Source organism: Calidris pugnax, unplaced genomic scaffold (assembly GCF_001431845.1).
Source record: "Calidris pugnax isolate Ruff unplaced genomic scaffold, ASM143184v1 scaffold178, whole genome shotgun sequence".
NCBI lineage: Eukaryota > Metazoa > Chordata > Aves > Charadriiformes > Scolopacidae > Calidris > Calidris pugnax.
This window is the reverse complement of record NW_015090986.1, coordinates 5,623,460-5,637,467: the sequence shown is the minus strand read 5'-3', so window position 1 is coordinate 5,637,467 and position 14,008 is coordinate 5,623,460. Positions and strand designations below refer to the sequence as shown.

General features: G+C 37.8%; 1 protein-coding gene across 1 annotated transcript; it reads right to left on the bottom strand.

Annotated features, from left to right (window-relative positions):
- Positions 1–112: 112 nt before the first annotated feature.
- On the bottom strand, positions 113–9,670 carry LOC106894890 (5,6-dihydroxyindole-2-carboxylic acid oxidase-like). The gene is made up of 7 exons (XM_014953880.1): positions 9,483–9,670; positions 8,539–9,012; positions 4,933–5,255; positions 3,333–3,537; positions 2,241–2,408; positions 542–721; positions 113–180 (listed from the first exon to the last, which is right to left on the bottom strand). The coding sequence occupies exons 2-7, from the start codon at positions 8,918–8,920 to the stop codon at positions 113–115; spliced, it is 1,326 nt and encodes a 441-aa protein (XP_014809366.1). The 5' UTR covers positions 8,921–9,012; positions 9,483–9,670.
- Positions 9,671–14,008: the final 4,338 nt, after the last annotated feature.

Below are 14,008 nucleotides of genomic sequence, written 5' to 3'. Positions count from 1 at the left end.
CTTCCTTCCTCACTCTCATTCACTTCCTCCCTTATTACTTTTCTCATTTTTGGAGTTAAAGAAGAAAGGGCAGTAACAGTGAACATCCTTGGAAAGGATATGGAAATACTTTTTAGAATTCTGGTAGTAAATCACAAAGGTGGTCAAAATGAATCCTGATGGTGTGCATAGCATCTGATCCTGTTTGACAAGAAGAAACATAGATACTTCACACAACAATGGAATGTTCATGAAGTATTTGGACCTTCCATGGTTACACTGTCTTTGCTCTATCAAGACAATGTATTTGCACATTTTGTTTTCTTGAGTTGTGCCTTGTATGCCAAATCCCTTTGTGAAAATGATTTGAAAATGGATGTCAGTGGGGTGAGAAAGGGAGCTTGCTTGTTATTACTCTGTGTTTGTTAACTACACTGTTAAAATTCCAGTCCTTTGTCCTAAGCTTAGGGGCATCTTGCTGTTCCACAAGAAGCACCTGAGCTCCTGTGACTACAAAGACTGGCATCCACCCATCTCATCTCTGTCCATGAGCACATCTTACCTGCAGAATACCTTCTCAGCCACTCATCAAAAACAGCATCTGTAAATGTGTGCAGGAGGACAAAAATGGGATCATTTGGTGATAAATGTGTTTGCCCTCCTGTCCCATTCAAAAACAGATGAGCCAAGTTGTGAAGACTTCGAACTGCTGGGTCATATTTCCCTGATGGATCACTGTACCCTGAATACGCAAACAAAAAAGAAAACAAAAAATCCCAGTGAAGATTTTATTCTGGCAGTTTCAGTCCCTTTTTCCTCTGAAAGTCTGTCCTATTTTTTTGCTGCCTTGCTTAACATAAAGGAGTAGCTAATTGCCTACATACTGGCATTTGAGAAATGTCCCTAGCATAATTTTCAGATTAAAGTAGCCTTTACAGAAGAATGCTGAGAATGTGGAGTGCAAGGCAGCTGGGATCTAATGCAAACCCAGACAAAATAAACCACACCATAGCATGAAAATAAAGGTATATATTGGGATATATATATCTTTCAGCATAACTGAAATAGTTACATGTGATTTCTGACTGCTGACTTCAATGTACATATGTTCCCATCCATCCTAATGAGCCAGATGTCATGTTTCCACACATCATTTCCATTAGTACTCCAAACACATCTCAGAAAGCTTCACATGCTCTGTTTTTTCAGTGAAGATACCTTGTGTAATTCTGTTAGTGCCCAATACCTTGTAACCCTCATGTTAGGTGTCAGGATCTGAAGCATCATGAAAACTTCTCCTGTTTTCAAGCTCTAGGCAAACTTTTCAGAGAGGGGTGCATACAGTTAATTGGCTAAAGCCCTATTTAAATACCTAGATATTGATAGCCCCATGGTCAAATGTGGTAAGCCTCCAAAACTTTCATATGTACTTAAAAGGTTGATGCAGATTCTTGATTTTGTTCTCCAAGAGAAAGAAAACGGAGCAGATCCTCCATGTTGTAGGAGTCATGCCCCTTCAAAAAAGCCAGAGGATCTACAGGAGGTCTGGCGGGGATCTAACTGTCACTTGGTAATTTTTTCTCATGAATCTTAATCTTTCCTGTTAAAAATTATGTATTATTACAGCACAGAAGCAGTTGTCAGGATACTGGTTGAACAGTGTGAATAAAATCAGGCTGGGCTTCTGTGTTGAGGGGTGTGTGTTCAGATGCCAGTGACTGAAAATTTCATTTTAAATGTGAAGAGAGAAGAATATAATTATATGGGCCAGAGAGGAGGAATAACATGTCTAGCAGTAAATCCTCTACCCAGACCTCAATTACTGCAATAACATTTAATTAAGTACTACCAAGGCTTACAATTCCTTTTTCTTTCTTTTATTTGTTTTAATTCAGATTCAAGGCACTTATTTGCCTTATTTAAGGATGCAGCTGCGTCAATCTGCAGGCCAGGGTTGTCTGTTTTCAGCAATGGTAATCTATTACTAGGTTGCAAGGATCTGATCTCAGCTAGTTTCTACTTAGTATGCCAGTGAAAGACTTTTGAAGCTTTTATACATTTAAAGAACTGTCATAAGCTATTAAGTAATTTATCCAGAGTTTATTGCCACTCAATACTAAGATAATATTTAATGCTAAGAACAATGTGTTCTTAATGTTCAATAGACTGTCTCTAAACTCATACTTCCAACAGGAAAAATGGCAAGTCTGCTCCTTGACTTATTTGGGGTTGTTCCAGATCCTTTTATTTGCTACGTTTACCTTCTACTGTGTTACGGAAACTGTCTGTTGAATTGGAATAGAAAGGAGGAGTGTCAAATACACCAACTTCCAAACACTGAGCAACATCCTCGGGCTCTGGAAGACGCTGAACCATAGGCCGTGCAACATTTCCAGCAGGATTTCTTCGGATGGGACCACCCTCAGTGCCTAAGGATGGAGAGAAGAGAGAAAACAATACTGATGCAAACAGTAGGCCACAGAAGGCATCCTTCTAATGACTGAACTATGGGGAAAAATAAAATTCCTCACAAATGACACTTCAACCGAATGAATGGGCCAGTTCCGCATGTCAGGCAAAGAATCTGAATCTTCATGGCATCCTGTGTGATGGATCCTTTCCATGAGGATTTTAAAAAGAATCTAGAAGCTCCTTACTGAAATTTGTGTTTCTGTGAGTGCTTTGGGAAAATTCCTGTAGTTTTTCAGTGTGATTTCTTGATGAGACCTGGGGCAAAATTTTAAGGATATCCTGACAGAGTGGGTAGGGAAAGGACTATAGTTGATTTTGTAGGTGACTAACCCAACATTGTGGTTTTCCCCTATTTCTTCTCCCTATTTCCATAAAGATGCTGAAGGCTTGTAGCTTAAAGCTGATGAAAATATAAAATAATCTTGCTGGGATTTTTTAGCTCTTGTAGCTGAAGCAGATGTGTTAAGATTCAATATTCTTCACATTCAAAACATGATCCACATAATTAACACGAGGATTTGTTAGATGTTCTCCTTTTAGGGGCAGAATGCCATAAAGGTGATAAGTAGAGCAGTCAGAAGTAAACTTAAGCTTGAGTTAAGAAATGAGACTGCCAGATTAAATTATTTATGGCACAGGAGATGAATAGATACTACATAAGAAGGGAAATCAAAACACTTAGTTCTTCCTCTGCAGCAAGCTCCTGATCAAATTTCGAACTTCTAGGTGCCTCAGTGCAAGACAGATGATAAGTATTTACAGTCTCAGGAGATTGTTGAAATTTGGATCAAAAATCACTTTAGGACTTTTTGGCTGGGAAAAGCTATTGCAGTGAAAAGTGTTATATTTTCTCTCCAACATCTGGCAGCAGTCATACTTACTGTTACAGATGGTTCCCAAAGTTTCATAGTCTTCTACATTTTCACATATCACTCTCCACTGAGAGAAGATTGAGTTCTGGCTGATAAGAGAGACATCAAAATTGCTTCTAGCTCCCATCAAGTCATCTGAGCAGATATCACAGGTGTTTTGTCCTGTTGCAAAGTTCCAGTAGGGCAGTCCAAAAGTGGGGTCCTGCAGCATGTTCTAAACAACATATATATGGTGTTAAAACATGTGTGCCCCAGACAGCTATAATTTTTACTGCTAGAAGGATCCTACAAACCAGTTAAATACATCTTAGCAAGAACTGGAGTCCTGCCTCATGGAGGAGATTGCCTCTTGGAGGAAATTTATGGAAAATCTATCAGATCTATGTAAAAGATTTTGGTGCTTTTTCATATTGATGCCATCTCTCAATATAACAGATAGTTAGACTATTGAATTGAGTCATGGATCTCCCTCATTAATAAGAGGGTACCTCTTCCATGAAACCATATTGTGAGTAGTAAGAAACATCACTTAATAGTGGTAACTAATATTCCAAATATTTGTAATGGCTTGTCAACAACAGCAGCATTTGTAGCACACAGAAAAACTAAACCAACTGTGGAGTGACTGAGAAGACGAAAAGTAAGGAAAAGGGATACCAACCCTTCAAATTTTCTTTCTTTGGTTCTAGTATGGCTTGCAGCCGGACAGTTCTGGAGTGTTTCCTGGCTTCCAATATTTATATACCAGGATGTTATGGCCAGCCAAATTAGCTTTTCTAATGATCAAGTTAACAACCATAAATAAGAATACATAATAAATCACTAACAGCTAGAATTCCTCAGGGCGTCTACCTAATGAAATGCCACTGATGTCAAATGTGAGTTTTTGAAGGGAATTCGTGCCTCGACCTGATGCAAAGCCATTGAAGCTAGTGGAAACATTTGAAATGATTTCAAAGACTATTTAATCCTGACCTTGAAAACTTAATTCTCTCTTCTTTAAGAAGGATGATGGTCCATAAAATAATATATTCCTTTTATGGATAGGTCCGCACAAGGAAAGGAAAACGAGAATCACTGATTCATGGAACAGCATGTAACAAAACACTAATTTCTTTAAACAGTTACACTAATTATACAAATAAAATGTGATTCTGAATCCCCAAGTCATCCCTGTAATACTTTTCTTCAGAATTTCTGCTGCTTTCATTAGTCTAAGTCAAGGATCAATGCCTTGATATTAAAAATAACTGTGGCAATAACTTGTTTTTTTTTTTTTTTTTCCAATAAAATACCTTTAATGGATTTTTCTAGAATTTGCATCTATTTTTACAGGAGATTTTTATGTAACTTTTATGTTTTCCATGACTCTATTGAAATATTATTTTTATCTCTATCTCTATTTATATCTCTATCACAATGACAGTCTAAAACCTAAATACACTCTGTTAACCTTAGTATACCTACCGAATTACTGAAATTGAAACAGAGTTATTACAACACATAGAAAGAGCTACTACCATTTTTGCCTATTGGAATATGGGGATAACTTCTTTAATTGTACAAAACATACCAGGAACACATGGATCAATATAAATATGAACTTTACCTGCATGTCTCTTTCAAGCTGCAGTAGATGGTACCTATGCCACGTGACAAAAGCTGGTCCCTCATGAGAGAAATCAACTCCTCCAAAACTCTGCTGCCCTGCACCAAGGAAAGTCTTCCTGACAGAATAATAATGAGACCACACAAAATAATTATAAATGGAGATATTCTCAAATTGTGGTGTGTTGCCGTCTGGTCCAAATATTTCCTCACGTCTTCGTGTGGCAATAACGATGTCAGGATGGATTGTCACCTTGGCTTGGTGTAAGGCATTCACGAAACGCCTCCTTTCTTCTGCACTCAGATCCAGAAGATTCCTCCTTACTGTGAGGATACAGAAACAGCAAGTTATGAAACTATTAAATGCTCAAGCCTCATCTCACAGGACTAACTTATTTTGCTCCAAATAATTCCAGATAAGTCTCTTTTTCTTCAAGCATTCATCCATTTTTTTTACTGGGGCAATTCAAAGAGTACTGAGCATAAATAGAAAATGTTATTTATTATCAGAAAGGCTAAGCTGAATAAAAATAAAGCCCAAAACCTTGCGGTTTTAGTGCTTTTGCAAGTGTTGTTGTGGATTACCTTTCCATCCTGTCAGAAAAATGACAAAGACAGTTCTTTGTCAAATAAGCTGTTCAGACCTTCCTCCTGTACTTAAGGTTGCCTTTGTTAATATTTTACAAGAAAAGAATACTATATAATCATTTATAATAATCAGAAGTTCTACTTCTTGACAATTTAATGAAGAAGTATATTCTTTATGCTTGAATCTTTGTAGGAAAAATGGCAGATTCACCAGTGAATTGTGAATTGTGAATTTCATATGGTACAACATCTGTCTTTAAAGCCATTACCTGCTATAATTAACAACAGCCGTATATTACTCCTTTTCAGCAGTATATCTCAAAGCCATTTAAAAATATCATTGTCCACATATAGACAGTAAAACAAGGAAAAAAGTTGACTTGTTGAAATACCAGTATATCAGCAAGAGGAACACAGTCCACATCACCTGAGTTCCAGTCCAGTACTTTTTGACTTGGACTTGAGAACACTTCAGGCTAAGTTTAGACTAAGACACAGGTAGAAGTTCTCACAGCTATTCTTCAACATGCACTCATTTTCACTACAAAAAATACTGTAAAATCCATAATTTTCCAAATGAGTGATAGAATATGTTGATATGAGAAGCAACAGGTCTTCAGCATGAATCGATTTGAAGAATAAAAGTTAATTACATTTCACTAAAAAAAGTTGATTCAGTGGGGGATATCATGGCTTCATTAAAGTTTATAGAAGTACTTTTAGGAGCATGAATTTAATTCAAGAACTGTGTATAATGAAACATCCTTTTCTGCTTTGTAGAACTGGACAGATATGCTAGCCCTAGTCACTGAAGGAGGTTTTGTTGATTTTGTTGTTGATTTTAAGCAGCGCATTAAAAATATCCATCTAATTTTGATTTACATAGACATCTTGTCTTTTCACTTTTCAAAATAGGAGCCTTAACCACAATAAAAAATTGGGACAATTCTTAAATTTAAGCATGAATTTAGAAGATATGAAAAAAATCAGAAGAAATGCACGAAACTGCATTTTACAGCTATTTTATATTAATATGCCAACAGTAATCCAATAATTTTTTCTGAATTCTGAGCAGCTGGGGCCAACTCTATGGATGGAAAAAAGAGGTGACCTTCATGTGGAAACTTAAAGCATAATAGGAAGCTAATTTCCCTTATTTAAACTCATGTTGTCATGCATGATAAATCTGATTTACTTAGCATCTTACTGAGTAGGAAAGGATTTAATAAGCAAGAAAAATAAAAAGTTCTCTTGTATATTCTAAACCTGCTTTTTGCCCATCTGCAGATTTACTTTGCTAAGTTTGTGTCTGATAACATTTATTTCTTGGTTATTTTTTAGACTTATTGTCATTGTTAATGAGAACAGACCAGAGCATCAGAGGGTGCAACCTGGCTTAGCAGATCCAATTCATGAGTCATACTTTCTGCTTTCTCATTTGCTTCTTGGAGGAAAAAAGTTGATTAAAATCCTAAAGTCTTTCCCACAGCTCTCAGTAAGTAATTTTTAAGAAATCTTATAGTTAAGGTTTTTAATCGGTAAGTGGTCTTTTGTTAACCCTTGCTGGAACTTGCACTCATGTTCATGGAGCGTTTCCTATCTGATGAAAATAATGGCAGTGCTGATTTCTGTTTCTGCAAAAGGTACAGAATATTTGTGCTAGAAACCTATTGTTTCTCATGTCAACAGAACTCATCACTCATATGGGAGATTACGAATTTTACAGGATTTCAATAACACCTTTAAGCTTTCACAAATAAAGACTGAAATCTTGTTCATTCAGATGGTTTTGACTTGAGAGCAACAGTCTGTCCCCAAGCCTGCTTGTTTTTTTCAATTTACCTGTGATATTCAACATTTTTTCAGACCCACAAGGATTTCATAACCATTTCAAAATTTTTTTGTCATCTGTTTACTGATATTCTGGTCTAAACTCAAACTGGAGAATTCTCAGAAAGGCCCACCAGTCCCTGTGCTGATTCATCTTAACAGCTCGTAGTCATGAGTTAAGGCTTTTAAAGACATTGACAGCAACTAGGTTAAGTAAAAATTTACAAGGCCAGATACATAGTTTAGAAATGTATTAAGGGATTTTGAATCAAAAGAACTGCTGTCACATTTAAAGTAGTCACAAGGTATTAAACATTATATCTAGATATGTATTATTCCCAGACATACTTACAAACACACATAATGTCTATATATGTTGTTTTACTTGCAAATTATCCAAAGAATATGCTTTTTTTTCTACTTAGATGTGCTGTTCTTTAACGGACTTGGTCCTAATCCTGTACTGACTACAGGTTTTATTTTTCCTTTGTTTGGGTAGTAACGTGTTTGCTTTCACTGCATCCAGCTCTGGAGCTTGTAGCACAGGAAAGACATGGATCTGTTGGAGCAATCTGGAGGAGGGTCACAAAAATGATCAGAGGGCTGGAGCATCTCTCCTATGAAGACAGGCTGAGAGAGTTGGGGTTGTTAAGCCTGAAGAAAAGAAGGCTCTGGGGTGACCTTATTGCGGCCTTTTAGTACTTAAAAAAGGATTATAAGAAAGATGGGAACAAACTTTTTAGTAGGACCTGTTGTGATAGCACAAGGGATAATGGTTTTAAACTAAAAGAGGGTAGATTTAGACTAGATATAAGGAAGACATTTTTTACACTGAGGGTGGTGAAACAGTGGAACAGGCTGTCCAGAGAGGTGATAGATGCCCCTTCCCTGAAAACGTTCAAGGTCAAGTTGAACAGGGCTCTGAGCAACCTAATCTCATTGAAGATGTCCCTGCTCATTGCAGGGTGACTTTTAAAGGTCCCTTCCAATCCAAACTATTCTGTGATTCTAAATGTACTTGCTTGGTACACAAACTGAATGACTTATCTAGTAGCATGATGACCACATACATTTGCTTAAATAAATATAAGTGGCATTTTGCATTTTAAAGAAAAGAAATGCGCTAGGTACATTTAGAAGCAAGCACTGCGAACAGGCAATTTTCATGTCATATTTCTGATGCTCTTACCTATATTGATTTGTCGGCTACAGGTAGGTCCACTCCAGCCAGGGCGACATGACCCACAGTTGTAACCAGAGAAGTTACCGTTGCACCGGCAGGTTTGGTTGAAGAAGCGTATGGGCCATTGCTCACGGTCATCTCGCCCATCATGGATGTACTGTGGCCCGTGGGGTCGCGAATCAACAGTCACCTGTACACACCGGCCTCTCCCCGTAGACACACCACATCGGTCAGTACCTGGCCCAAACACAGGGAAATAGTCTGGGCAACACATGCCACTCCTTAGGGACTCAACAGTAGCACACTGGCGAGGGAACTGAGCTCCAGCTTGGCCAAGCATGCTAAGAAGTGGCGGCAGGGACAGGAGCAACAGCATGGGGAGCTGCATGACGGCGGATCCAGCAGAGCCGGCTCCTTCTGAGAGTCAGCTGTCCACACGCGCTGACTTCTCCTGTCCTGCGATGGGACACCCAGGTTGCTCTACAGAGAGAGATTGAGAGAGAGAGAATAAATACAAGTGATACAAACCTCTAGGCTAAAACTTCCACCCCAGAAAGTGCCCCCAAACCATGCACTTTGATATTCTAACTGGAAAAGCAAACAACTCTGACTACAGACACTAATGTTCTTCTCTTCTCTCATTATCTGCACTTAGATAGCTACCTAGGGCTATATTTACTATTTAACTTGTAAGTGCTTTCCAAATGTTCATTCACATCTTACAGCTGCCAGCCAGATTTACTTTACTACCACAGAATGTTAAAACCTGTCTAAAGCACCAGTTTTTTGAACATTCTTCCAACCCCACCCCCACCCCATTCACGCCTCTCTTTTCTCTATTTAACTAGTATATCTTGCCCTGTACTCAGCAGTTCCCCTCTGTGTTCCCTTGCTGTTGTCTAATGGCAGCTCCATCAGAAAGTGAAGCTACAATACTTCATGCATTGTACCTGTTCTCTCTTTCTGGTACCCCTCCTCTGCTGAGATTCTGTTCTATCTCTGCACGTCCTACGGCTGTGTCTAACCTGAAATAAGCACTGCTAATTTCTCGTCTGGTTCAGTCTGCTTACTAATCCTTCTTCTACCAACACAGTATGGCTTGGCCTCACCCTCCTTCTTCTATTAATCCCCTTTCTACTTCAGTGCATTTCCCTGGACTTTAAGTACTTGAACAGCACATGATTTCTTTCATGCTTGTCTCCTTGTGATTTTACAAGTTCTAGCAAAGGTCAGAGACAAATACTTGAATTCAAAACAGAACAACTGTGAAGTTGTGGGTTTTTTTTCATTGCTTGAAAAGAAAGGCTCACTTGAAAACAGACAAAGAACAGTGGGGAAATTCACATTTAACAGACTTTTTTTTTTTTAAATTAAATTCTTCAAACGGCAAAACGGCATTTCAAGATCAGGCTAAAGTGAATGGCAAAGATAAGTTATTTAGAAAATGAAACACTCCAATATTAAACTTGCAGTTTTCAGTTTAACTATTTATTTTTATATTAAAATTAAAGGACAATGATCATATAGGAGTAACCTGAAATCTTAAATTCTAAGCAGTTGCTATGAAAGGTAATGAAACACAGAAATAGAATGAAACAATCTCTGACATAAAAAAAAATGCTTCTTTGCAGAACAATTTCCACTGAGCAAAACTGGCCTTATTCAAACTCTTACGCTCTTTCTCATCTATCAATAAAGATGGCTTTCAGTGGGATGAGGATATTTTGTCAAAAAACATATTAACTGGCACAAAGACAAGACATTAACAAGTTTCTTGTGAAAAGGTTCAACCACAGTGTAACTGAAAACAAGCAGAAAATGGATTACCTACTCCTTCTTCTGCTTATCTATATGCAAGTCAAAATCTGAGAGTGCACCCAATTCTGGTAGGCCACAGAAACAGTTTTTTTTGTGTGCTTATTCTTGCCAACCTGTCATGGACCACAGCAGTGAGTCTTGCCATTTGTGTCTTGCATAACCAAACAAGCTATAGCTTGCTTCAGTGCAGGACAAAGACTTTTAGTACACTTGTCCATATCTTTAATTTATTCCCCATTTGCAGACAGGAATATTTGATAATTCTTAAATGAAACTTTCCTTTTCTGGCTTTAATTTTGTTCTCCATTTGAACCTATTTTCTCTTCTTTACTAGCTTATTCTGTACCCTACTTCTTTCCAAGCTTAGACCTTTGCTCTTTGAACACATCTATTGGGACACACATGACACAAATTCGCTATTATTACATCTGAAGCTAAACCAGAGCTAGTAAAAAAACTCTCAAGATTTTGTCTGAAAAGAACTCCCAGATCAAAGAAGAAGTATACACATTTTAGCTATGAATATTTAGCAAATACAGCAAATTCGTAATAAGCTTAGAAGGGATAAATCTTGCTGCTTAGACAAAGCCCGAGTAAAAAAGAGCAAACAGATATACTGACTGGGGTATCATAAAACTTCCCCATATAAAGCTGGACCTGATGTAGACTTTTTGTAAACCTTCTGTTTAGCCGGCACTTACACATTTTATTCAGCAGACTATTAGAACTGTACAGCTGAGGATCATTTCCCTTCTTTGCCCCCAGATATTCCCTTGTGTTTGCTGCTGGAAATTTTGCTGAGCAATTTGGCTGTATGCACTCCCTTTTTATAGTCTTTAGTTTGATATTCTTGCCGTAGAGACTCCTGCTCCCCTACTTGTGCCTGGAAAGATTTGACCTTGGAGATTATCCAAATGCACAGCATCTGTGTTTCTGTGGCTCTGTTCAGAAAGGGCTTGCCTAGATAAGAAAGGTAATGAGAAAAAAGTCAGTGTGTGGACCCCTTAAGTCACTAATAGCCTGGGTGGACTAAAAGCCCTGCAAGGAAATTTAGTTAGTATGCTAGACATTTGCATATGATACACACAATTTTCCTTGTGTAAACATTAGTTCTTGATGCTGAAAACAGCTCTCTGTGCAGCCCCATGAGGTTTAGCTGTGGCCTGTAGCCAAACCTACTGGAGAATGTTATGAAAATACAGCTAGTTCTATTCATGCCTGACTGGTGATGAAAGCTGATGTGCTGGTTCTGTCTTACCTCATGCCATTAACTACATGGTCAGCCATCAGTTCTCTGTGGTATTCTGTGTGGCCAAGATTTACAAATTTACAAATTTAAAATATTTACAAATTCTTTAAACTGTTATGTACTTTGAGAATTACTGTAGTTCACTAAGATTTTTATTCCCCAATCTCAAGACACATAGAACCCTAGAAAAATTAGATTTTGTCAACTTTATCTAGGTTGCATGGGAAGTAGTTTAGTGTTACTACTGTTATTTGTGTATCACCTCTGAAGTGATGAAAACGCACCACAAGTGTTTGTGAACTGAGTATTGGAGTGGCCAGGTGGATGAATGTGGCAGTGAGCAAATTAACATATGAAGTTTCAACTGTGGTAACCATCATCACAGTTTTAACCTTCTGAGGGTTTGGAAACCAACAGCCTCATTTTCAAATGGCTGATCCATGATTTATATCAAGTATGGATCTTGGCTAGGGATTAGATGCCCTAGCTTCTTTTTGTTAGTTTTTAGTGTTGTTTGTTTTTCTTTTCCTTTTTCCTTGTAAGTACCATCATTAGTCATTCTTTTCACAGAATAAACCAGCTCCTCAGGTTAAAGCTTCTCCAGGTTTGAATAGTTTTTAATTTCTTTTTCCTACTCAGTAGAGAAAATAATGCTGCTTTTATGGAAAAAGCAGAGCTATCACTTATATGATAAGTGAAGCCTTTGAAGATGACTCAGAACCGACCTTCTGTTTCCTATATCTAAGTACCTAAGTACAAAGAGAAAATTTGCATTCACACATGAATTCAAATGTTGCATGGGATCTTTCTCTGTGAAAAGCAAGTTACCCAGGCACACTTAATCCTCATCTGTGTCTAGATGTGAAAATGCAAAAATATAGTTTTCCAGAATGAAACTGTATGTATTATATAATAAAATTCAAGGAAAGTGATTTTTAATTCATTAGTTTCTAAAAATATTAAAATAAGTATGAGAAGCCATTGTCATATTTTCATTTAAACTGGGAAAATAATTTCACATATTTATATACAAACCTGACATTTCTATTAACTGAACATGATATAGAGTTCTAGTCTTTTATAAAGAGACTGTTATTGTTAACACAGATGGCTCACTTTTGCTGTGCTTTACAGCTACACATAAATAAAATAAGGTTTATTGAAGGTGCAGGCAAGTTGTCAGGAGAAGAGCACTGAAAAAAGATACTTCTGTCAATCATTTCTAAAAGTAAACTTGCATTTTCCATGGAAAGGAATTAACCTGAGATGGAAGGTATGCTAGAATTTGCTGCTCAATCATATAGTACTGCAAGACCTTTACCTCATCTTGAAAATGTCAGTATTTCTTGAGATATGTCATAACCTGTGGTGCATATACTGGAAAATATGAAACAACATTTTTTTTTCTAAATAAATAAGACTTTCACATTCAAAGTTGAAGAAACAAGGTCATTTTAACCATTCCTCCTCCTCCCCTCTCCAAAACAGAAAAAAGGTCAGTTGAAATTGCAGAGCTTCTCCTAAGGATGTTAGAAGGCAAAAGTGGAAGACCAGCTACAGTTAAGCTGGCAGAACTTCTGAAATGTTTGTGAAAAATCTGAGTAGGAACTCATGTTCTGTCACCACTCTGGGTATGTAACCCTCCATGGAGGTTTCAACGACATGAGTTAAGGGGCTCAGAGGCATGTTGTAAGGTCCTTGGTAGGACAAATTGAAAGTCAGCTCCTCACCGATGAGAAGACAGAAGCTTGGGCTATCCTCCTTCTCTGGGGAGTTGCTTTTCAGAAAAGGCTGTCCCTGCTTCCCCTGCCTGAGCTGTGCTGCCTGTGCCCAGGCTGGCTGGCATTCGCCCTTGGCTCCTGGCTCCTATCTAGTGGGGAACAGCCAGCCCTTGCCCCTCACTGGCACCTTCACCTTCCAGCCTTGTGTCTCCATCATTGCAAGCATGTCACTGTGCTCTAAGCCTGCTCTGTGCTACCCAGGGGGAGAATCTGGGACTCTGCACTGTGCTTGCTCTTGAGCTTTGGTTGGGCATCCCTCAGTAGTGAAGCTTACCTATTTATATATGTCATCACAGTGTAATGTTTCATGGTTAGACAACTGAAATAGATAAAGACTCTGTAGGATCACATGGAACTAATTGGTTAAAGTTGTGAATTGAAACAATTAGGTCTTTAATGATACCCAAATGATGCTCATGTCTGCAGGAAAAGTATTGTATTTTTAGCCATAGATTATATTAAATGTCTTAATTATGGTAACAGTTTAACAATGAGCCCAGAGGTATCTTTTACAGGATACAGCATGACTGCAATGACTTGGATCATTAATGTTAATATGATTTCGGTAAGACATTTCTTTGAAAAACATTTTTCTGAAAAAGCAAATAATTACATAAATTTCAGTATT